General features: G+C 42.2%; 1 protein-coding gene across 1 annotated transcript in view; it reads right to left on the bottom strand.

Annotated features, from left to right (window-relative positions):
- Positions 1 to 312: 312 nt before the first annotated feature.
- Positions 313 to 26,051, bottom strand: part of SVOP (SV2 related protein) — a 34,770-nt gene continuing 9,031 nt past the window's right edge. Inside the window, exons 3-16 of the mRNA XM_054006293.1 lie at positions 24,898 to 24,983; positions 23,366 to 23,464; positions 21,145 to 21,216; positions 20,441 to 20,565; positions 17,440 to 17,503; positions 15,619 to 15,744; positions 14,359 to 14,487; positions 13,130 to 13,203; positions 12,741 to 12,817; positions 11,512 to 11,619; positions 10,372 to 10,483; positions 8,850 to 8,931; positions 8,521 to 8,610; positions 313 to 5,383 (exon numbers count right to left, since the gene is read on the bottom strand). Of these exons, the coding sequence (XP_053862268.1) occupies positions 5,177 to 5,383; positions 8,521 to 8,610; positions 8,850 to 8,931; positions 10,372 to 10,483; positions 11,512 to 11,619; positions 12,741 to 12,817; positions 13,130 to 13,203; positions 14,359 to 14,487; positions 15,619 to 15,744; positions 17,440 to 17,503; positions 20,441 to 20,565; positions 21,145 to 21,216; positions 23,366 to 23,464; positions 24,898 to 24,983 (1,451 nt within the window). The 3' untranslated portion in view covers positions 313 to 5,176. The remainder of the gene's footprint in view (positions 5,384 to 8,520; positions 8,611 to 8,849; positions 8,932 to 10,371; positions 10,484 to 11,511; positions 11,620 to 12,740; positions 12,818 to 13,129; positions 13,204 to 14,358; positions 14,488 to 15,618; positions 15,745 to 17,439; positions 17,504 to 20,440; positions 20,566 to 21,144; positions 21,217 to 23,365; positions 23,465 to 24,897; positions 24,984 to 26,051) is intronic.

Here is a 26,051-nt window from a genome sequence, read left to right on the forward strand (position 1 = left end):
AGTGATGTGAGAGCCTCAGAAATGGCCTGAGAGTCCAGTAAGTTCAGAGAAACCTCCAAAAGCTTAACCTCCTGCCCACGCCCAGACACTACTGTCACAACCCAGTCCCATTCTGTAGCTATTGCTTACTCCTACACCAACAGATAGATGTCTCCTTCCAGATGGATTGTGGCTTCACTGTAGCTGCACATTAAGTATGTACAACCTCAGGTTACAGAGTGCTTGAAGCCCATTGGTCATTTTGACCCAGACATGAAGGAAATTCCATCTATGAATTACCGGACATCAGAAGGAGAATAAATCATTTTAGGGTTAAAGGGACAGTGTCAGGTCAAATATGGCCTGAAATTTTATAAAAATAATCATTTGCAAAATCTAAAGCCAGTACGTTTCCATCAAATACAATCTGAATGGGAAGGTTTAACAAATAAACATTCCTTTGCAGTGTATGCGCCACTGAGGACATGACAGTGGAACCTGCTAGAAAGTTACTACAGACAAACAGACAGTCTATTCTCATTGCGCAAGCTACGTGAATTTCAAAAAGTAAACAAAGATCTTAAATAATGAATAGTAAATCAAGTCTTTAAAGCCCTTTCAGTTTTAATAAGCTATGGGTTATTTATAAAGGAGTTAAGAAAACGTGTAATTTTTCACCTGGCAGTATCCCTTCAAGTGTGAAACAAATACACAATTAAGGGTCTAATTTTTAGAACCCACAGATCCAACTGAAATCAGTGGGAGTTTCAGATGTCTAGGATGTCTAAAAATCAGGACAAATATCCTGTGAAACGACTGACCCTTCATAACAGCTGCAGTTATCAAGGTCCCATAATGGATTACACATCTAGGGCAGCAAAAGCATCATTACTGTAAAAACTATTAATTTATTCAACATAAAATATCAAGTGTGGAATCAAACTATCCAATGTTGCATTATTAACATAGGAACAAAAAGAATATTGTACAACAAGCTCAATATACACAAAGTTTTTTAAACATTAAAATGTATCCAGCTTAGAAACTGTACATTCAAACACAAGATAACATTCAGTGTTCTTTCAGCAAGCATTTAGGAATACTAAATCACTCGTCAAAGCATGCTTGGAGAATTACATTCCCCACAACAGCTCTGCACATTAATTAATTGGACAGTTAACATATCTGTGAGCCCCAGAATTCTGTTTGCTCCTAAGTTTAATTCAAAAGGATCTCATTTTATTTTTTAAAATGAACTAGCTATATTAATTCCTTCCCCAGTGAAAAATACACAACAGTGTTTAAAACAGAATCTTTGGAAGCTTAATTATATACATTAATAATGTTGCCATATTAACAAAATATGACGTGACTATTTATAGGCTATAGTGCATTAACCCAAATGTTAGTCAGCTTTTCTCAATGGACACGCTGGAACGTCCTTCTCCGTTATTAACAACATCATTCAGGGACACTCACTCACTTCAGCTGCTTAAGGGCCAGATCCTGCTCCCACTCAAGTCAGTAGCAAAACTCCTATTGACTTCAGTGACACAGATTCAGCTCTTAAGGGCCTGATCCTGTCCCCTTTTACCTGGAGTCTGATTCAAAGCACATGGGAGTCAGTGGAAAGCCTCCTACTGACTTTAATGGGCTTTCCATCAGGCCTCAAGTAGGGACTGCTGTTCTTGACTGAAGGCCTATGAATTATAGTTACCTCAGCAGGGCCGATCCTGGTATTTTTATAACAAGGTACATTTTTCAATGCAGCATTTATATAAAACGAAAAGCAAAAATGCCTCTAAATGGCTTTTTATAATATTGTAAATGTCATATGTTAAACAGGTATCAGCTTCTCAACAGGATTAAAAGCCTTTGCATAGCCTATAAATATCTATTAAAATGAAATATTTTATTGGAGGTGTGTGTATATAAATACACACATACACACACACACATACACTTCACATAAAACTTTCTGAATGCACATTTTGAAGGCCATTGCAATGTCACATCTTCAAACTGTTGAATGCTGACTCAAAAATCAAAGCAGTGTGTGCATATGATCGTTTGAAAGGCAGAAGTCGATTTTTAAGTAGAGGAGGAGCTCAATCGCAAGCTAAAAGGCTCATTAGCTAGCCTGTTAACACAGCAATCCTGTGAGCCTGTAGGTTTCATGCATATGTTCTCTCCTCTAACACATACTTACAATGAATTGAGTTTTCAAAAGAGTCTCCAGTTCTGGGCATCCAACTAACTGCAAGCACAAATGATAGAAGTTGGCTGTCTAACCATGCTTCCCATCAGGTAGGGATCTAAATTCTATCATTTGTGCTTGCAACTGGTTACAGGTACCAAATTACAGACCAGGCTCAGGCCCTATCTAGTCTTTTCATTGTAAGGTTCAGGGACCACCTTACACAGCTGTGCTCATGAATCCAAAAGCTAATACGAGTTGCACTCTGGCTATCTGAATGTTACAATATGCAATCTAAAACCATTCAGGGCTTGTTTCTCCCCTCAGAAACATGCTGTATATCTTGTGTGCATTACCCCAGGTGAGAGCGGCAGGTAAACAAGCAGGTGTGCCACATGAGTTTGAGGGCAGCACTGAGCCACTTGCATAATACACGAGGGAGGGATATCCAGTTAGAATCTGAATGGTGAGGAGATGAGAAGGAACTATTCCCATTGTCTGCTAGTTAAGAGTACTTTCTGTTCACCTTTAGCGGTTCTCAAACTGTGGGTCGGGACCACAAAGTGGGCTGCAACCCCATTTTAATGGGGTGGCCAGGGCTGACAGACTTACTGGGGCCTGGGGCTGAAGCCCGAACCCCACTACCCAGGGCCAAAGCCCAAGCCCCACCGCCCAGGGCCAAAGCCGAAGCCCAAGGGCTTCAGCCCTTGGTGGCAGGGCTCAAGTTACAGGCCCCCTGCCTGGGGATGTAGCCCTTGGGCTTCAGCTTGGCCCCCCGCCCGGAGTGGTGGGGCTTGGGCGAACTCAGGCATCGGTCCCCCCTCCTGGGGTCTTGTAGTAATTTTTGTTGTCAGAAGGGAGTCATGGTGCAAGGAAGTTTGAGAACCCCTGCTTTAGGTTGATTGGAACTTTTAGCATATTGGAGAGTCAACACTGAATACAGAACTAATAGACAGGCAGAGATACTCATACCAATGTAAAGTGTTAGTACTAGAAATGGACAACATTCTCCTATGCCATCAAACATGTAAAGCTGGATATCTCTGAACTGAATTACATTTTAAATGAAAATGTCACATTCACCTGTTCAGACCAGCCCGCTATTTCTGGAGTGCTTCATTGTAAACACCATCTTTTAATGCTAGGTGACTATATAGACTTTGGGTCCCTTGTCAGTCTTACACCTCCTGCACCATAAGATGCCTCCATGCAGAATGCCACCAATTGATTTGGCCATTCCTGGTAGTTTGAAGATCTTCAAATTCCTTTAAGGAATTTCCCATATATAATTTCATATAATGGTATAAGTTAAACAGCCTAGTACATCTTGGAGAGTTATACTGTGCAATAGCTCTGCATTTCTGTAAGTGAAAGTTGAATGTAGATTGGGTTCTCTTATTTTGCACCCATTGGCAGACACAATGAACTATTCCAGCCCCAGAGAAAAGGACTTTATAGGGAACGGCTTGGTCCACCATGTAGTTAAAATATGGTCTTGTGCAAATCCATAGCATGCACAACACTATGTTTCTGTGAAATGACTGACCACACATATTATTGAAAATGTATTGCTTCCCATGGGCTAGTGACTAGAATTAAGTACCTTCAGTTACATCTGATAGTGTATTCCATAGGCTGGATTTCTGGAAAAATACCAAGACCCATGGACGATAACTGTCTGATTTTGTTACACATTTCTTTGCTTTACATCCATCAAGTTTTGAAATCTGAATCCCCATTTATGGACAGATTCCTTACAAACCAAAAGGCTATATAGATAGTACATATGAATTGAGTTGTCCTCACCTGAACTATACCGCTCCCTGTGGTGAGGGAAAGAACTGCATCGACTACATCAAAATTGCTGGGGGAGAGTCAATCTTCTGCTGATGACACTGGTATAGCTCTTCCCAGGACGACTTCTCATTTAAGATGTGATGCCAATTACATTCCTTCATAACTTGCCATTACATTCCATGTACAACTGGCAGCTACTCTAGAGTTCTGCCCAGCTGACAGAGAACCTGCTCCTGTTGGGAGACCCATGAAGGCAGTTCCATCGAAAGTGCTACAAGCAGCTGTTCAGATTAAGACATGTGTGTCATAGGCATTGGCTACATCACTATGGGAACGTACTTATGCAAATTGAACAGAAACATACCTGGACCCATGCAGTAAACCACAGCGTGCATCTCCACACACACAGAGACATCAGGACAGCTGAAGCAGTCTTCACCAATGCAACAGACAGAGGGCTCAATGCTTCTGGCAATGTTAGAAAAGTTAAATTCTGTTCCAAACTGCTAGAATTTACATTTCTCATATAGTGTCCCATCTCTGCATCCAACAGCACTCTTCACAGACTCAAACTACTCTGCCTTGAGGAAAGCAAACGCTCAAGATACGTGCCAAACAACCTTCTCAGTGCCTGGTAATTTCCAAGGAACAGAACTTATAGGCAAGGGAACTGGAAAGCATTGGTTGGTTTGCTGTTACAACATGTTGTTGTTGATGACTAAAAAGTGCAAGGCAGGCATCTCATTTAATAACCCTATTCTGTAGTGTATGGAACCCACCGTGTGTTATGCCAGGTACACAGTAAATATTAATCTTTTGCTTTTAGGCATCAAAAGTACTGTTTTTTTTTTTAAATTTTACAGCTGATACTGAATTGCATTCAGTTAGCTATTTGCTTGACACAGGACATTTTAAGCTCAGTATCTGACCATGCAAGCACAACAGACTATTAAAAAAGCCCTTCTCTCTGAACTTCAAATGACATCCTGATCAAATGTCTCTCGTTACACAAGTAAATTTTTATGAGTGTGAGCAAAGAGTAGTAAAGACACAATTTGCTTAGGTCCAAATCAAAAGTTCCTGCATTTTAACACCTGACATTGGCAGTGACTGCACGGTTGGCTTTATACGCTTGGTTTTTAAAAATACAATTCTTGCTTGTTTCATCCTTCCTTGCAAGGGGCCGGGGGGGCTCATGTCCTATCATTCCTGTGATCCAGAATTTGACCTGGTGACTCCCATGTTGTGGGATCCTCTCCCAACCATCTCTTGTCCCCATTCTCTGTGGCTGGACTCCTGCAGACCACGCCCTTTTGTTTCAATGGGCAAAAAACAGGAAGCCACGGCTGCCAACAGGCAGCATCCACTGTAAACCACCAGAGTTAAATAGACTGAAGATTCCAGCATCACCTAGGGGAAAGTAAGTGAAAAGGTAAGAAAAGATTAACTGAATCCACTGCAAAAGAAAACAAAAATTTTGAGACTGGAGTAGAAATGTTAACTCCTTTAAGGGAAAACATCACTTTTTAAAAGCCACTATATTACATACTTTTCTTTCTTTTTAGATAATACTTATCCCTTAAATACACACAAAATACCTTGGATTAAGATTCACATCACCCATCTGAGGTAGGCTAATGTTATCCTTACTTCATAGATAGGGAAACCGTGGCAGAGAAATAAAGTGACTTGCCCAAGTCCAGTGTCAGAGCTAGGACTTCCTGGCTCCCAGTCCTGTAGTTGGGCCACTAGCTACCCTCTCTCTAAGGAGTCTCAAGAAAGTGATTTGCAACCATACAAATAAAATGAGGATCAGAAAATTGCTTCTCAGACTTCATGTACTGACCCATTTGTCAGTTCTCTCACTTTTACTGACTCCCTCCCTTTTCAATGAGTCCTTCAGTCTCTTCCTTCTCCAGCAAGTCCTGATGCACTGGAATGAAAACCCCATCGCTGAACAATCCCTGCTTTGGGAAGGTTCAGCTCTGAACTTCGTGGCTCAGATCCATTGCTAACAGAAATATATGTCAGTGTCTGGAACTCATCAATAGTCTCTACTTCAATCACCCCCTGTGGCTGCTTATTCCATTTGTTTTTGTTATTGCCCTTTGAATGAAGAAATCTTGCCTGAGCTCCCTGCTTATTCTGATCCTCTGGCTAGTGTGAAAAATGCCTCTTTATGGACTTTAATATTACATCACTTTAAAGTCTCCGATATTCCACTTCATCTTAGAAAAGAGACAACTAAGGGGGAAATGATAGCGGTCTATAAAATCATGAATAGTGTGGAGAAAGTGAATAGGGAAGTGCTGTTTACCCCTTCCCATAACATAAGAACGAGGGATCTCCTAATGAAATCAATAGGCTGCAGGTTTAAAACAACAAAAGGAAGTACTTCTTCACACAATGCACAGTCAAGCTGTGGAGCTCATTGCCAGGGTATATTGTGAAGGCCAAAAGTATAACTGGGTTCAAAAAAGAATTAAATAAGTTCATGGAAGATAGGTCCATCAATGGCTATTAGCCAAGAAAGTCAAGGATGCAACCCCATGCCCTCAGTGTCCCTAAACTTCCAACTGACAGACTCTGAGACTGGATGATGGGATGGATCACTCGAAATTGTCCTGTTCTGTTCATTCCCTCTGAAGCATCTGGCACCGGCCACTGTCAGAAGACAGGACACTGGGCTAGATGGGCAGTTGGTCTGACCCAGTCTGGCTGTTCCTATGTTCTTATGAGAAATTGATCATCTCTCTTAAGGTTCAAAGATCAGAAAAAAGTTGAGGCCTGTTCCCATCTTGGTTGCCCTGCACACACCCTCTCCAATGCAACAATCCCCTTTCAGTGGTATGGTGACTACTACTACAGATGGAATCCACTTCAGGCTCTGTGACACTCTGAGAATCTGCATCCCTTGGGATAGCATGGGAAGAGGTCGGCCACCCAAGTGTGGGTTTTTGAGTGCATTATGCCTATGGAGACTCAAGAAGGTGCAGTGCTCCTGGCATGCAGTGAGGAGAGCAGACATCTAGCACAGATCTCCAGTCAATTCCCAATGTGTAGAGATAATGGGGTAATGGCCAGGCCCTACCCTTGTAGCCTACATCCCCCTGAGTTACTGATCACTATGAGCAGTGTTAATGGCACCCTACACTGTCATGTATGGTCTCTACTGTGTGGGAGCAATGGTGGGAAAAGGGCACTACATTGGGGCTAACCTGGTTTGGCTTCAGGTACCCCCACTGCCTCAGTTTCCCTTCCTCCCCAGTTAGTCAGACCTCTCCCTGTGGATATTTTCACAATAACCCTCCCCTTCAGCAGTCTGATTCATTAACATAAAGTTCAAAGCACCACAAGTCTTCCACGCAGCCTTCTGTGAGGGCACGGCCCTTGGTGCAGGGTTCTTAGTCCTGTCCCTGCTGAGGCTTGTTCCCCCCACCTTTCTTAGCCAGCTCCTGCTCCCTGCAGGTTTGAACTCCCCAAGCCACCTGCATGGAACCACTAACACAGCCCCTTTACCCTTTGAGACTCCCACAACTGACCTCAGACTGTCCTTCCATCCCCCAGCAGGCCTGATTCCTACTCACATGCTCCCATCATGTGATCCCTGGATTGAAAGGTAAATCAGTCACAGGAGAGGCTGAGTCCAGCTCTCCCTTAAAGGGCTAGCTCACCCTCTGACAGGCACCAACATACTTCCTCCACTCCAACATACTTGGGTGAGGACAGGGCCGGTGCAAGGAAGTTTCGCGCCCTAGGCGAAACTTCCACCTTGCGCCCCCCCCCCCGAGCCCTGCAGCAGCTCCCCACCCACCCTCCGCCCTGAGGCACCCCCCCCGCGCCAGCTCCGCCCCCCGCCCTGAGGTGCCCCCCCGCCCGTGCCAGCTCCTTCCCCCAGGGAGCCATGTGGCAGCTCCCCACCCCAGCTCACCTCTGCTCCGCCTCCTCCCCAAGCACGCCACCCCCACTCTAATTCTCCTCCCATTCCAGGCTTGTGGCGCCAAACAGCTGGTTAGCGCCGCAAGCCTGGGAGGCGGGAGAAGTTGAGCAGCGACAGCGTGTTTGGGGAGGGGGCGTAGCAGAGGTGAGCTGGGGTGGGGAGCCTTGCGGTAGCTCGCCCCCCCACCCTGAGGCACCCCCACGGCAGCTCCCCACCCCCTTGGCCCGGGGAGCCGTGCGGCAGCTCCCCACCCCAGCTCACCTCTGCTCCGCCTCCTCCCCGAGCACGCCGCCCCCGCTCTAATTCTCCTCCCTTCCCAGGTTTGCTGCGCCAAACAGCTGATTGGCGCTGCAAGCCTGGGAGGCGGAAGAAGTGGAGCAGCGACTGCGTGCTCGGGGAGGGGGCGTAGGAACGCTGTAAAAAAAAAATTGGGGGCACTGCTTTTTGGCGCCCCCAAATCTTGGCGCCCCAGGCAACCGCCTAGTTTGCCTTAATGGTAGCACCGGCCCTGGGTGAGGACTGCCATCAACTGGCCTTAATACAGAAAGGCTGTTTTCTCCATCGCATTCTTGTGCTACTAAAATGTTCAGAAGAGAGGGAGTTTTACCTGTGCAATAAATGGAGTTATTAAGGCTCCCACTCTGGCCATTCCACTGCATGTTCCTAGGCCCAGAGCACGAGTAGCTGTTGGGTAAACCTGTAGACAAAGCATCACCACGTTAACCCCAGGATACAGCTCTCTTCCTACCTTACACCGCTTGACCAAAGAGCGATACTACATGTAAGTTCTGTCAGGTCTAGAACACTCAGACAACATAATGGCTCAAGAAATTGTAGCCTGTATAAGGCCTATTATGAGAAGATCATAAAATTCAGCTGTCCCACCAGGGCCTCATTCCCATTAAAGCTTCTTGTTACAAAAATGACCTTACTCACCTCAGGAGTGTAAACATAAGCAGCCTGAAATCCTCCTGAAATGAAAGCTCTTGCGATGAAGAGCAGCACAGTAAGAACATTTCTGTGAGAATAAGGAGAGCAGGGGTTGGATTGTTCAGTACAGTTTTTATTTGAATTTAGAGACAAGTAGCAATTAAAAAAAGATGCTAAATTTTATTAGCTAGATCCATTTTGTTTTTATTGACCCTCCTCCGTTTTTCTGGACCTTTAATACAAGGACGGTTCAAAAAAATCTGTGATCACTACAGACACCTGGGCTTTTCTAAGAGTCTGCATTTCGACGGAACACTATGAACAGCCAGTGACCAGTGAAGTAAATTACATGTACTAGTCCCAGCCTAAAGATATTCGGATGAGGAAAATATGCACTAAATAATTGACCTTACACTAGTCTGACACTGAGATAACTCAACTGGAGTACAATTGGAGTAAATGAGATCAGAATCAGGCTGTGGGTTTCCTGTGTAAAGGTGTGAAATTGGACACACTTGGTTATTTATTCATATTCTTAGGATTTATTATTATTATTTATACAGTGCCTGAAAATGTTCTAGGAGCTCTTACTACACAAGACAGTCCAGCAACAACTAAGATGCCATTTCTGTGCCCCCTCCCACCCCAGCCCCAGAGTGACAGGAAGGCCAAAATATTCCAAAAGGCTTAACACTCGTAATCAGAGGCAGATTTTCCAAATTGCTCAGCACACTGAGTCAATGGTGGGCACTCAGCTCCTGTGAAAATCTGGCCATAAGTGTCACAATGGAAGATGCTGGGTACTGTGCACTTTGGAAAATCTGGCCTCTGGGTCAAAAATTTAGCCCTGAGCTCTTTGGAAAATTGGGCCCTAACTGGCTGCAATGTCAAAATACAGGTTCCTTCCATCAGTGCAGTAATTTCCAGATTCTTAGGTCAAATGTACCGATTTTCCAGGCCAAGACCTCAACTTCACTAGTCAGTGCCCATCGCCTGCCCTGTAATTGCACATTCTAATCCATAACACAGCTTAGACTGCTCTGAACCCCAGTCTCACAGTTAAAGGCCCAGCTCTGCTGCAAATTGGCACGAGTAACTGAATGGGAGGCAAGTACACAGCAGTGGAGCGCAGCCCAGAGGTTCATCATTCATTTGGCAAGTGGATAACTAGATAACTAATTGCAAAACTAGAGGAACCAGCATTACTACATGTACTGGTAGTTGAGACCCACTGCACAAGACTTGATTTAGAACTTTTTTCAGAGAGCTATTTCCTACTTTGATGTCAACTATTATCCCCTTTGGTGTATTCTGAACACAGGACTTTGGAGAAGACAGGCTTTCTCCCCTCCCGCTTCTCTTATTTTTCTTCTAAACACTCTGTAGAGAAAAGCCTAACTTTTCTTTTGAAATCTTTTCACAAATTAACTTGGTCAATTCTTGGCTCTTAAAACCATCACTTTCAACCTATTGTCCCATATGGAAGAGTAAATGGATCAGGGTTTAGTTTTTACTTTGTGCTGCGTACCTTCCAACGCAGAGAAATAACAGAAGACTACAAAACGAGAAGACAAAAAAGGACAGCGCCATGGTTTTTTTACGGCCTATCCGATCAATAATCCAGAGGGTCACCAGAACACCTGTATGGGAAGAGAAATTGATTGGCCCACATCTGTAGAATGAGTTCAGATCGAGCTGCAGCATCCAGCAATTACCACACAATGTTATTTGGCTTTGTAATTTATTTCCTTTTTGTGTGACTCTGTTGCAAGTGAAAGGAGCCAGATTGGCAATCCAAGGGAAGCGGTTTCCCTACGGACAAAACATGTACAACACAGGCACTGGAGCTGCACTCACACCAGAGCTGGATTTGTCACTGAGATTTCAATCCAGAGCAGTGATAATATCCTGAATCACTGCCTTGTGATAGGCCATCTCAAGCCGATTAGTACCTAGGGATGTAGTCATAAGTCTAATGGAACAATATTCATATTGCTACCATATGTCACCTATCTTTCTTGCTCTATTGTCACACTGCTCATTTAAATAATTGTGACTTTAAAAGTCATGGCTCTGATGGTGTACAAGGCTGGGAAGGTCCAACCCTGAGTAACCATCCCCAGGATCCTTTACAAATAATTCTGGAAAGCCAACGCCTGGATGAAAGTTTATATGACTCTGTTGCTTCAACAGAAATTCATTGGATGATAAAATCCTACTGCATTGTTACTCTTCCTCAGAATACATGGCCTGTGGTTTGGACTGGAGCCATAACCAGATTGGCCACTGTGGCTTCTCAAGACACTTCCCAGAGACTGCTTCTGCAGTAAGCCTCTGTGGGAGGTTAGATCACAGAACCCCCGCTTGGGAGCTGCCACCTGCAATGCTCCTGCTTTCCCTGCCAGCTCGGGACCCCAGCACCCTGTCTTGCTGAGCCAGACACGCCCATCTGCTCCAGCACAGACCCAGGGTCTGAATTACTTGCCCCAAAGCCGCAGATGGGCGTGTCTGGCTCAGCAAGACAGGATGCTGGGGTCCCGAGCTGGCAGAGAAAGCAGGGGCAGAAGTAGGCCTGGCACATCGGTTGGCAGTTTCCAAGGGGGGTTCTGTGATCTAACCCGTCACAGCCTCCATGCAGTGATGCACTGGCACTTATACGGTCACTTACCTGGGAACTCCGATAAAGTGGTCCAGAGCAGATCAGTGTAGTCTTCCTCTGTCAGATACTCACAGGCCAGGCTGCATTTTGCTTTAACTGCTTTCCTTCTACTGGAAACTGGGGGAGGAGAAAGAAGAAGCATTTGTGATATTTTAAGTAATCTCTTCTCTGCTGATTCTCCCATACACCTGCTGTGCTTTTGTGATTCTGTAAACTTGCTGCTGAAACCAGTGGAGTGGATGTGGCTGGAATTCAGCAGCACAGCAGGTGCACTTTACCTGAATGTATTGTACCCAGAACACCTAGCCAAAGCCAAACAGTTCCTAAGCAGTCTTGCTTCTAGTAGGATGCAACCCTGACCTGAAGACTGATGATTTACACTATTTTTTAAAATCAGAACAGGCTTCTGTGATCTCAGGCTAGTGATGTCGCCTTCTGTGTCTCAGTAACCCCACCTGTAAAATGGGGATAACAATACCTTACCTACACCACAGACCTACGTTTTAACCACTAGACCACAGTATCTCCCAATAACTACCCACATTTTTCTAGTATCCAAAGTTGGATTTCTCATTCTACTCCCAGGCTGCTAGACAAGCTCTGAATTGATACCTTCTCATAGCAATACCCATCCCCTTTGTATAATTTCCCAACCGGCAGGGTGTGTTCCATAATTGAGTGTGTTCAGAATACAGTAACACTCTCCCTAGGGGAATCTAATTTTCAAGGAGTTTTAAAGCTCTTCTTTATACAGTTAAAACACTGACAATAACACAACAAACTGCAACAGAAAAGATGCTGAATTTCTATGCAATATCTTTCCCCCAGCAGTTCTTTACGTTTCAAGCACCCAGAAGCCCTATGGCAGCTGGCAATTTTCGATTTCAGACCTAATTAGGCCTGGCAGTGGCAAATCTGGAAAGTCACATTTATGGAATCACTCTTTATTCAAGAAGAATAAACACTTGCCTCTAATAAGCCTCCTTTGCAGGCTCCACTGCTACTGCACAACTTGGATGTGGCCACCACAGAACCCCTATGCCTCAAGCAGCAAGCAGGGTACGGGAGCTGATTTATGTTCAAAATTAACAAACTCGTAACAAGGTTTCCTAAAGTGTGTGCTAGAAATTGTGACCCTTTCCAAGTCTTCAGCAGAAGCTGGTCCAATAAAAGGAATCCCACCTTTTTTCTCTCATCTACAGGGCATATTTAGAAAGAAGAGAAGGGCTAATACTCACTGCTGCAGACATCCCCTGCTTGAAAGAGCTCTGTAGTTAATAAAACTAACCCATAATAAGAAAAGGCATTGGAAAACCTGCGAGGAAGGAAATGAGAGAGGAAGTCTGAGATGGTCAGACATATAAGATAAGCAATGTGAATCAAAATGGAACCGAACGGAAGTGAGGACTTCCATTAAATACTCTCTGAAAGTATGGTTCCTACTTCCATCCAGAAAATGAATAGGCCACTGGATCTTGAGTGAATGTTATTTGGTGGTTTAAGAAATTACAGTGTAATGCAGGTTTGAGGGGAGTGGGATTTGCTCCATTTTAGTGATATTGTAAATGCATCCATTGAAAAACATACATAAGCATGCTGGCACTGAACAGTTTATATCTCCTCTTACCATATAAACCAAAGCAACAATGTTGTCCATCTAAACTGGGGTGTGAAAAGGTCCCTCATTTTCCCCCGGTCTTCCTGTTTTGAAACAAACAAAAATACAGCTATTTGATTTGGTTTCTATTTAAAATTGATTTCAGGCCATAAAGAGTCAGAGGAAACTTGATTGCATAGAATGACATGCTTCCGCTCTTATGTCAGGCCATCTGATATACATTACACAGCTTAGGGCCAGCTATTCAGTCGCTGTTCAGGCCTCTTCATGCACATGAGCAGGATAAAGGAGCCACAATCTGGTCGCAGCTGCCAAGTTAAGAATTCTCCTGCCAGAGGGAATTTTCAGCTGGTGTAAAGTCATCAGAGCTGGCTCATACTACCCCAGCACGCAGGGGGGGGGGGGGGGAGAGAGAGTGTCAGCATAGAGAGCATGTAGGACACAGCTCTATTATGCCAATTCACAGGTGGTGTATGATCTCTTAGGGATGACAGCTAGTAGCTGCTGTAAATTAGAACAGCCTCTAGGTAGCTCTAATTTAGGTTGGGGCTGAGGCCAAGGCAGCTTGAGAGTCAAGGGGCTGTAAGCAGCTCCTTGATGACTCTCCTCCCCATCTCCTGTGCAGGATGGATCTTGGAGCAGGAGAGCATCTGACCCATAGTCTTGTGGTTTAGAAAAAACATTTTGCAATCCTACCCTAAAAACCAAACCTCCAAAGCAAGCAAAGCATTTCTGCACTTCTCAGCAGGAGAATTTTGGCTGGCCCAAGAATTTCTGAAGGACAAAGAAGCAAGCCAGCCTATGCAGAATTACCCCAAAGTTTGGGGGTGCTCTGGGATTTGGGGTTGTCCGACACAGAGATGGGGGCTAGCTGCAAAATTCAGATTCAACTTGGAACCCAAAATTCCACATATAGTTCTAAGGTGTTCAGATCTGGGGTTCTGATTTGGGCCCTTCAGTATTCTCATGGTCTGAGTCTCAGTATAAAGAGGCCTAAAAGTGAGTATAAATGTAATTTATGCCCATTTTACAGCCCCTTTACACTGCCACCATTTTTAGCATAAATCAGAATGAGGCCCTTAGTGTAATTCCCCATTAATTTAGCACATGTGATCACTTCTCATTAGTGTTTATTACTGGTTGAGATGCCAAAATTAAACTTAACACTGATTACTTGTGAAAGTAGCACAGTTTCTCTTATATCCAGTATTGTTAATATGTCTGTTTCCTGTACTCACCTGTCTGGAAATGATTAATTTTCCCAAAGGCATTGGAGCTCCATTTTCTGCTGCTATCCGTTTCAAAGTGGTAATAGCCTTTTCTTGGTTTCCAGATAATACATCATATCTTGCACTTTCTGGCAGCCACTATGAAAGCAAAGCAAAGCAGAGCAGAGCAGATCAGACACAATATTGTCAACGACAGGACAATAACTGACTGGGGCAGATGTGAGTAGTCTCATTAATTGCAATGAGCTGAGAAGGCTTATACAACCAGCCCTTGATGAATTACAGATTTGTCTTTCTGCCTATGAAGTGTCAATTTCTCCAACAGACTTTAAGAAATTCTAGATATCACTTTCATCTTATCATCAGGCATCCATCCCTAAACCTATCCCGCAAGAGGTCTCCTTCCATTACTTGCTTTTTATTCTTAAAAGATTTGACTATATCTTTGGAATGTTTTGGTGTTACATTCACAGCAGGAATGGTAAAATGGTCAATTAGTTAGCAGGAGTCTGAAGATATTCAAAAATGTCCATTTTTAAAGTTTTTTTTTTCAATACATAAGATTTTAAACACCTGTGTAATTATCTGGAGAGATTCCTGAAAAAAAGACAATGGCTAAAAAATAACAGCAGCCGAATAGTCAAATTATTATTCAGACAGGAGCGTATATATAGCTTGTAAGGGAATGGGTTGCTATCACATATACTTTCATCGAACAGGGTACACAAGTTCAAGTGTCCCAAATATGTGAATCTGTTTAAGAATCTGACCTGTAATAAATAGATAGCATATTATGCTGAGGTTGCCATGAGCTCTGAGAGGTTTTAATTAACCACAGATTAGATGGAAGCTGTGACTTGCAGTAAAATTATTTAAGAGTCCCAAAATGAATCAGAAAATAACTGATTTTAATAAGAGTGAGAGGTTGATCCCACTGAATTTGACTGAAACTGCATGAGTAAATTAGTGAGAGAATCCCAGTTCTGATTGGTTTCACAGTACTCCAAACGACCAGCATTCTACAGTATCAGATTACAAGCATTACATCATCAGAACAATTCTCATTGAGAAGCCTACTATTACTAGCTGTTGAAACAGCATCATTTGAAGCAGTATCATTTACATCATAATTTCAGTTTTATTAACAGGGTACCATCAGGGAACTCATTGCTGTCATGATTCCACTCCATCAAGATCCATATTAACTAGACTTTTATAGTGAAATGCGAGATTTGCTGCACAAACATCTCTCTTGTAAAGAATACCTACAAAACATAAGATGGCAAACAGCAAGAGTGGAACAGCAGAAAGAATGAGCAGCCAACGCCAGCCAAGAGTGGGCATCACAAACACTGCAAGGAGGACTTCAAATACAGTCCCAATGGCCCAAAAGACCTGCAAAAGCGAAAAGGAAATGGTCACAAAGGGGGATAAAATCATTCTGAGATGCATGGCTGATAACAGCACAGAAACTAAAAAGGAGAAGGACCATCTCTATTAATGCACTCTTCAACCGGAAGTTCTACAATCATAGAATCATAGGGTGAGACGGGATTGCAAGGGTCATCCAGTCTAAACCCCTGCCAAAATACAGCATTTGTTGTAAACTCTGTACTGTAGCGACTGGTGGTGAATCAGGGATGAGACATGTACAATGTGCACAGATGTAAGCCAAGAGAAATCCAGCCATTTGTGAATGAAATTTTTTGTCATGCTCCACGAGCTCAGCTCTGAAAACGTATTATCAATGTTCTCTGGAAAGCCATGTTTAAATGTAGATGAATAAACTGGTATTAGAGGCAGCTTCTTATCTAAAATAGCCTCATATTTCATATAGGGGAGGGCTTTTCTATATTGGTATACATTTTGTCTTCAGACTTTGTCCATAACTCTCCCTATGTTCCAAGCATTTCATAAGTCCATATTCCATTCTAAAACTCAGGTGACTGAAAACTTTGGCTAAGGAGAAAAAAAAAAAGATTTCATATGATGGGATATTTTCTGCTACTCATGTTGGTGGTTTCAAACAGTTAAATTTCACCTTCAGCAAGATCAATGTGCTGTATACATTTGTTACAGCAGAATTGCAGACAGGTAAATAATGAGTCAGATTTAATTTGTGGTTGATGGGCCAAATTCTGCTCCGATTTACAGGTGCTGCCTCAATGATGTCACTTGACAGTAGATTTTGGCCACATATATTTCACATCGCCTACAGTTTCCTCAAAACAGCTGCAAACTCCTTATGGTGTGAATGATTAAGATGATTCTAGATCCCCTTCAGTAGATACCCAGACATGATAAACTAGCTTAGGATAATAATAATCTCTCTCTAAATATAATTCTTATAAACTGCTGTGAGATCTAGAGTCCTGTTCTCCTTATATAGGAACAACTATCAAAACCAACAGGAGTTTTGCCTGCAAATGAAGGAAGGAATTGAGACTCTTATTAGTAAGGCCAGAGCTGGGACACTGTCGTGAAACCCACCCAGGTCCATCTGATATTTTCTTCCCTTTGATTTTTAGTTCCCTCAAGGACTAATTTCCTTTTTCTGTTAACTAACTAGTCAATGCTTAGGATAAATTTCTGATTCCACTGGGTAATTACATGGATCCAGAATGCTCAGAATTAGCCAGACCAAGAAAAGGGTAAAAGACTACCCGCACCATGAAAGAGAGTTGCTCATCTACTGAACTCTACTTCGTGAAGGTCAGGCAATGAAAGCTAATTCTAGGCAGCAATTATATTGGAAGATTAATTTTGTTTAAAGTCTATTTGAATTCAGGGAGGACAAGATTTCACAGCCCTTTCAAAGCCACTGAATGAAGATCAAATAACAGCTCTCTCAACAGTAACACCTGGCTGCCTTCAATCATCAATGGAACAGTCATGCTTTTTTTCCATCTTAACACTTTATGGGTTACATTCAGCTCTCTCTGACACTGGTATAGAGAGCTGAATTCAGCCATCTATTTGTTATAGCCGCTTTTGAATTTTCTAAGGTCAGTGGGATTAAATGGACACAACTGAAAGCAGAATTTGGCCCTCTACGTCTAAGGACCAAGTACAGTTGGCTACACCGCTTACCTCTATTAATAAAATGCATTTTGCTCTAGCTTTCATTGGAAGGAATTCAGCATATAAGGTTACTCTGTAAAGACAAACATTGAGAAAAATGTCATGTTAGCACACTGAGCTATACTCAGGCATTTGATTTGTTTCCTAGTAGAACTGCCAAACCACAGTGACAACATAAAAACCCTTCCCAGCCCACACAGCAGCAGTATTACAGACACTGGATCAGAGTCTTCTCTCATTTACACCAGAACAATCTCATTTACTTTAATATGGATTGCAGCAGTGTAATGGAGGAGAGAATTTAATCCTCTCTGTGGCTTTGCAACCTTGGACTCAAACCTGCTAGATCTAGCAGACCTTAATGTGTATTTGCTCAGAGCTCTGGTCTGCACAGGCATTCACACAGTGGGATTCAATGCATAACTCCTACAGTTGCTGGGCAGGGTACTTCCCCAGGACTTAACAATTGGCTATGAGAATTTCACTGCTGATCACTCATCTCTGCTAGGTTTCAGTCCTCCAGGAGATGAAAACCCCGAGGCTGTGATTGTTATTGCTCGTATAAAATCATTTGCACTCTTTTACTAAGCAGGAATTTTTAAAAATTGACTTGATTCTCTGCAATGCCTTTGTACCCCATTGTGCCAAAGAGCAATATATTTGAATTGCACAGTTGTTGTCTGAGTGTTTCCTGAGGATTAATGCAAGGGACAGAAGCCAATCAAAGGGTTGTCCTGTCTGTTTCAAACAGTCTGTTAGGAAGGACTTGTATTTCTCTGCTCCTACCATATTTGCATTCCATTGAGTTGCCAGGCCCTGTTTCTGCTTCTGAAACACCTTTAGGGTCCAATCCTGCTACCTTTGAAGTCAATGGCAAAACTCCTACTGATTTCGGAGGTGCAGGTCTGAGCTCTCAGTGACTTCACAGAGCTCAGTTAATCAGTGGATAATGCTGCAAATATCAAATATTAAATCAGTGATTAAAAAACAGGAGGAAATAGAGTCATGTGTAATGAAATGCAGAGTTTTCCCCATACAATGTAATAGAGTACAGTGATTACAGTTGTGTGTGGGTTGTTCTTTTCAGGGGAATGCGCTGCATCTCCTACTTTTGTATCTATTGGATGATGTGAATGCTAATAATTATGTCCTACTCAGTGTCATAGTAAGATTCCCTGGGAGGCCACTGATTCCTATATACAGCTCCTGCATATGCAGATAAATGTGCTCCTACATGTAATATGTTAATTTAAAATTGTACAAAGCATTATTTTAAACAGCATCTTTCATAAAAACTCTGTCCCAAAATACATTACAGAATGCAATAATACAATCACGACTCTACAGACTAAATCACTCTACAGAAATTCTGCCGCTCATATGCAATATTGTAGCTTGCCCAAGACTATTAAAAAAAAACCATCTCTTTCTGCCATGTTGAGTACATTTCTCCTTTTGCCAATCAGACCACTCAGAATTAGAGCGAGGGACAGGGGCTCAGGAGATCTGGGTTCTATTCGGACTTCTGTAGCTGACTCACTTTGTGACCCTGGGCAAGTCATGTGCCTTACTTTCTTCTTCGGTAAAATGGCATTAATTTAGACTTATCTATTAATAAATGTTTGCAGTGCCAAGCATTAACTCTGATGCTTTGCTTCTTTCGCTCTTCTGCCCCATTCTAGTAATACATATTGGGAGTTGTGTGGCACAATCTGGCTCACACTTAATAAACGTGGCACATTAATGACTTTCCTAGTTTACACACATTCTGTTCTTATTAGCAGTCTTACTGGAGGGAGGCTAAAGAGCAATGGAAATATACTAATAATAGTATTACAGAAGCCTCTCAGAGCTGTGGTTCCTTTATCTGGATTTGTGGAAATGGCACTAGAAAAGCTGCAGCCATCGCAGGATATTGACTCATCTCATAAACAAATCCATGAGCCATCAATCGAAGTCCAGCTCCTCTGGCACTGAAATAGCACCTCTCGTGGTGCAACACATCAATTATGAATGAGAATACAGTAAATGGGAAGGGGAGAGTAAACGGCTACACTCATTCCCTTCCATTGACAACTAAAAGCCTACAGCAGGGATCAGCAGGGGTATTCCCCCTGAAAATCTGGAGAGCCCCTTCCTAAGTGAGGGGAGCCTCAAAGTCATGGAGTTACGTTCTGATTCTCTGTTCTGACCAGAGATGGGCCCCATCCATGAAGCTATTCAAACTGTTCCAAGTTGTACGCTGTTTGGATTTGGAATTCCAGTTTGGATCCATTACACAGATGGGCCTGAGGCTCAAAGTTTAGGCTCAGATTTGGATAGGAATCCAGAGTTTCACAAAGTTCAAGGGGGCTCCAGGTTGGCCCTACCTCTAATTAGTAGTATTTATGTCATGACCTGGTATGATCACAATTCAGCATCATCACTTATTGACTGAATTTTATCATACAAACATGGAAATGCAATGTCAAGCCATTGCTATGAGGTTATTTTGCATCTCTTTGAGAGTTTCACACTATCTGTTCTCTCTTCTCTGCTGCTGCAAGAGTGGGATACTAGTGCCTTTTATCTTCACCCCACTTCCTGGACACTTGAAGGGCCAGAGAAGGATCCTGTCTGTTCTGCTCTGTCTGCTTGTAGGAGGCAGAACTCCAGTGATTAACGCTCCACTTGCTCTGTGTAAAAGCACCAAAATAAGCGGCTGATCTAACTCACTGACTGCTTTAAAGTCTCATGCTCTAGATCCACAGACTGAACATCAATGGCTAATTGCCTTAGTTTAGTACAAGAAAATCCAATAGAACTTATAAGTATGTAATGCCTCTGCCCAGAAATACTGTGCATTTCAAAAGTCTGACTAGAGTTTAATACATCCATGCTAACATCTTTAGAGGAACTTAGGTTCAGAAGGCCCCTACACAGAGTGACATACACAATTCCACAGGAGCATTGATTTCTGTGTTAAGAAACATGGAAAAGGGAGTATTTTGAAATGTGAATATTTACTTACGACTGAGGTACCCCTCCAATTCCAAAGCCCACCAGTCCCCTGAGCACAAGGATCCAACTGTATACTGGTGCAAAACCACTGAGGATCCCATAGTACAGGGTCCAGAACACGCTGATCTTTAGCCCCTGCATTTAACGAACAACAGAAAAAGGATGATGCTGTAACACAGATTAGAAAATTATAGACTAATGCCCAGATCTCCTAAATCAGGAAGCATAGAAAGTACTCTAGAAGAATAGTTTTGTGAAGCTGGGAGCCAAGGGTTTCATAACGCTAGGCTCAAAATAGTTAAAGGAGACTTCAGAACTGTATGTGCAAATGTTGCGTGCTTGTGGCCCTCATTAGGCAAAAATCCCTGTAGTTTGCACAAGCAAATAAGTATACTGTGTGTGCAACATGGACAATCACCATTTGCTTTAATGCATTGCTGAACCTGAGCCCAGAATTTCATAAAGACTCTCTTTAAAGAAAACATGCTTCATTTTATAACACAGTCAGACAGCTATTTACTTTACTCTTTATTTTTCTCACCTCTCATTTACTGCTATAACCCTGTTGCCCTCACTGGGAGCAGAAACTGGGCTAGCTTGGGACTGCTTGTGCAAGTATGTGGATTATGCAATTCAGCAATGTTATGCACTGAAGTAGAGTGCACTGTAACAGTGTTATAATGGCACCTATTCCAGTAAAAGTTGGAGGCTTACAGTTTTTCTGCCATACTGGTCTGAAATGTTTCCCCAGAGTGTAGAGCTGCACATCATTCCCACAAACACCACCTGTGGAAAATTAGAAATAGTCTTCCTCTTAACAGCACGTATACATTTCCAGAGAAGAGCTCAGAAGAGAAAGCTGCACAACTTTATCATCAAACCAGAAAATTCAAACATTCATTGTCACTACTGTATTATGTTAAGGTGCTGTGGGTCCAGTTTCTATTAAAGGAGATTTACATATACACCTCTACCCCGAAATAACGCGACCCGATGTAACACGAATTCGAATATAACGCGGTAAAGCAGTGCTCCGGGGGGCAGGGCTGTGTGCTCCGGCGGATCAAAGCAAGTTCGATATAACGCAGTTTCACATATAACGCGGTAAGATTTTTTGGCTCCCGAGGACAGCGTTATATCAAGGTAGAGATGTACAAAGTAGGATTTTCAAAACTACTCACCAATGGACTAACTCCACGCCCACTGATGGCAATGGAAGTTTTACTATTGATTTCAATGGGACCAGTTAGACTGATGCTGAGTATTTTTGAAAACCCAACGCATATATTTTTGATAAATGGAGTGATAATCAATTATGAGACAGTGACTAGTTACTGAAAGTTGCTAATAAATGAAAGGTCATTAAGGCCCTGATAATCTGCGACTGATGTTACAGTGTGCATGCTGGCATCCTACTCATCTGAGGCTCGATTCTGCAAGATGCTAAGCATTCTGGCTCAGATCCTGTAAAGCATCGAAACATATGTGCATGAGCAGTCCTGTTGACTTCAATGGGGCTACTCGTGTTTAAAAGTAAACATGGGCTTAAGTTTTTTTCAGGATCAGGCTAGAGTGCTCAACATCTTGCAGCTTTGAACTCCTCCGGATGCCTGGTGATACTAGGTATGTCTCATTCAGCTCCTCTCTTGCCTCTGACAGTTTTACCAGCAATTTGTGTGAGGTTTGGTCTCACTAGTTATGTAATCATCCTTGAATGGAGACATAATTAGATTTTACACTTCAGAGAAGTCAATAAAAAAGATTATAATGTTAAAGAAAAAACTATACCTTTAATAATAGTGATACTACAGGAAATATAGCATACTCCACAAATAAACATATGGGTAAAATCCTGTCCCATTGAAGTTAATGACAAAAACTGCCAGGTTTAACCCATGGGTGAGATCTTGCAGTCTTTACATGGCCAAAAATCCCATTGAAGTCAATGGGAATTTTATCTAAGAAAGAACTGCAGCCTCAAGCACTATGTGGTGCAAGAAAGTGTCCACTTCTAAAAGTTATACATTTACCAGCTTTCATGTCACATTTGATGATACTCCATCCTTTAGACCTTTTACACACTGAGATCAAAACTGTGCTATGCTGAAACACAGGCTAAAGTCCTCCTTTAGATGGGCTGGTTTGAGTTCAGTTAGGTGAAAGGCATGATGTTTACACTGGCTATTTGGTTTAAACGTATTTAGCATATTTACAAATTTGTGCAATATCAGTATAATTAAAAAATGCCATCAAAGGCCATGGCAGAGAAAAATGTTATGGGAATTTGACAATTAAGCTGTAGGACACAAAGAAGCAACAATTATAAGTAGAAGGTATCACACCCATCCATGTCCTACACTCTGGTTTTCTCATCCCTAAAGCCCATCTGCATTTCCAGCACTGTTGCACCATTCTCTGAGGCCTCCTACTTTCAGGGATTATTAGAGAGCCCAGCTCAAACAGCAAAATCCCACTCTACCCCAGGGCTCCTATTCCTTCCATGTACAAAGGAGCTTAGGCTTTCCCAACAGGGTCAAAAAAAGGTTCTTTGAAAAGATAACCAAAATTTACAAACCTTTTCTGTGAGCCAAGGTGTGTGTGTGTGTGGGGGGGGGGGGGGGGGGGGGGTCCTAAGTTTTTTTGGGCTGAGCCTGGGTGAATTTATAAGTTTGGCTGGAAATTACATTTAATGAGAAACCCACACAAGGCAAAATCTGCAGTTCTGGATGAGTTCATATTTTCAAATTCTCTCTCTTAAAGAAAGGCTCCTACAACACCAGTGAGCCAAAGTCAGAGAGATCTATACTAGTCTAGTCTCCTCCACTCTACAAAGGCCATGAACAGAATTTATCATTGTGATATAAACTATAATGTCTGAACAGCAATGAGTAGAAAAACCTTACAGAATATAGGAGCTGTCAGCTATTTTTCCTACCGATGTAAGCAATGCAACCTGCCAGCTTGGTAATCGCCACTCACAATGAAGCTGAGGAGCTAGGATACTTAGAATCATCATTTCCATTGCATCTGCCATCTAGAAGGGCAATAAGGAAACAATAATGACTGCCTGAATATTATCGTTATCACAGCCGATTATATTCCTCTTTTAAGTTAACCCCTCCCTGCTGAAGCCATTCCTGCTGCTGAGGTAAAACATGGCAGTGCAGTTTGAAAGACAGATACAGGTCTGTTGCATCTTACGCACATTTAACATGCGTGATTTCAGCTTTATGCGGTCGGCAAAAACAAAAACGAAAAAACAAAAAAAGAGAGAAAAATAACAATTTTAATACTGTACCTGTAGTGCGGGCGATTTTGCCCGCCATTCAACTCAATGTAATTTTGTCTATACGCGGTTTTCGCTTTACGCACTAACCGCAGAACGGAACCCCCACGTAAGATGAGACTCGCCTGTATTGTATTGCAGATTTGCACAGTGCAGTGAAATAAGCAATATATTTTTGGAGCATTAACTTTGCATTGGGATATGAGCACTTCAAAACTCATTTCTCTTTGCCCCCATAGACTTGGGATGGTCTGCTATGTTAAAGTAGTTAAGCCTACAAGATCTCAGAATTTTTAGTAGGTAGGATTCAAAGAGCCAAATTCAGAAGTGATGCATAAGGTGGTGTGAGTCTCAGGGAGTCTAAATTGTTTAAACTCCTTTTTCTGGTTACCTAGCAAGAGTTGTGTTAGCTTTAGACTTCCTTAAAAGCAGACTGAGTTAGACCTACTTAATACCATGTAACTTATACCCTCGTATACATCACCTCTGGATTTGGTCCAAATACTTTGAGAAAACATCTATGGGCCAAAATTTATCTCAGTTACCCACTGGGTAATAAATCAGGGCAGACTGTAATCCTATATATAGACAATAACTAGAAAATGAACGATCTAGACATGTTTGGCCTAAAAATATTAGAGGGGAGGGGCATTATAGCTCTTTATAAGTAACAAATTGACAATTAAAGAATAGAAAACAGAATCATTTGCCCTGGATACCAACCCCTAGAAGCACTGGTCTGATGTGCAACAGGGATATATTCAGCTATCAGGAAAACCATGTTGATGATGAATTCACAGAGAATATAGAACACTTTGCCTAATATGATAAATATGGTAAAATCTCTAGCTTGTCTTTAAAGAAAAGTGAGATCAATTTACGGTAGGTGTAATTTGGGACCCTTCCTACCTGAAGCAAAGTTTTGGAGTATAGGATCCAAATGGTTCCTTCCAGCCTTGTCTTATAAGACATACAGAAAAAGCCTAACCAGCTTTCTCATCACCTGCTAGGTCTGATTCTGGTAGTAGTTAACATTTCAAGCACTAGTCTTTGTTCATTTCATTTTTGTTTGTTTGTGCTTGTCCCCAAGCATGAATACATCCTGTGGCTATTAGTGTATTACATAGATTCTTCGAGGGGCTGATATGCCCTTGCCCTTGCCCTTGCCAACAATTACTTGCCCACGCTAATCCGGTAAGAACAGAGAGCTTCCACTGGAATTTCCCAAACCCGATGGCTTCCACCGCATCTTCCACCATAAAAGTATCTAGAAAAGAATCAACAATTCTGGTTCAGCACTGCATTCCTTTCCCTCCTATAAGAGCCATACTCTAAGATAGAGCTTTCTAATAATACATCTACTTAATCATAGTAATTTAATTACGGGCTAAATCCCTAGGGCTTTATTTAGCTTTTATTCAATTCTTACTCAGGCCAACTTCCATTTTCTTCCAGGATTTTCCCAAATACAATAATTCTAAATATTAATATAATGTCTTACATTTATACAGCACTTTTATATAAATCAGTGTAGTCCCATTGACTTTGGAGGAGTTCCAATTATTTGTACCAGCTGAAGCTCTGATGCTAAGTTTAAGGGGGACACTTCACCCACCACTGAAATGCAGCATTCTTTGGAGTGAAGCACAACCGTTGTTTAACAGCACACAGCAATACTGTACAAGAGGACAGGAAGTGAAGGATATTTTATCCAATTAAAATTACAGAGGGAATCTAGGAAGGCAGAATGTAATGGTTTGAGTTGAGAATTTGGCCAGGACAAGTGGAAGATCACTGATACTGTTTCTAAAAATGCCCCTAGGGTTTTGAATCTTGCAAAGGGTCATGCATTGGACCACAGTTTTATGTCTCATCTGAAGATTATCAAACATCTCCAATTTACTATCTTGGACATTACAAACCACATCTGTCTAAAATTTAGAATAAAAAGATGTCAATATAAATGCATTTTTATTTTTGTAGTGGTTGAAATCAGTTTAAGTCTCAAAGTTTTACCAATACCAACTATCAGTAAATATAAAGTCAACTTCTCCATTAAAACACCATCATTAAAGAAAAAGTAAAACTTCAGCTAGTCTTGTAATACATTGCTGGAAGTCAGGTCCCAAATAAGCCAGTGCTGAGATTTTTCAGAAAGTCAGTATGTGGTTTCACATCCGTGTGTTTGAGATACACGGTGTTGCAGTATGTTATATGTCTCTGCAATGCTTTTGAGCTTCCCTTTAGGGCTGATCACTAGCAGAAATTCTCTCCGTATTAATGGATGTCCCAGACCTTCCCCAGTATACTGAGCTCTTTGGAGAGATTCACCCAA

This window comes from Malaclemys terrapin, chromosome 16, assembly GCF_027887155.1.
Source record: "Malaclemys terrapin pileata isolate rMalTer1 chromosome 16, rMalTer1.hap1, whole genome shotgun sequence".
NCBI classification, from domain to species: Eukaryota; Metazoa; Chordata; order Testudines; family Emydidae; genus Malaclemys; species Malaclemys terrapin.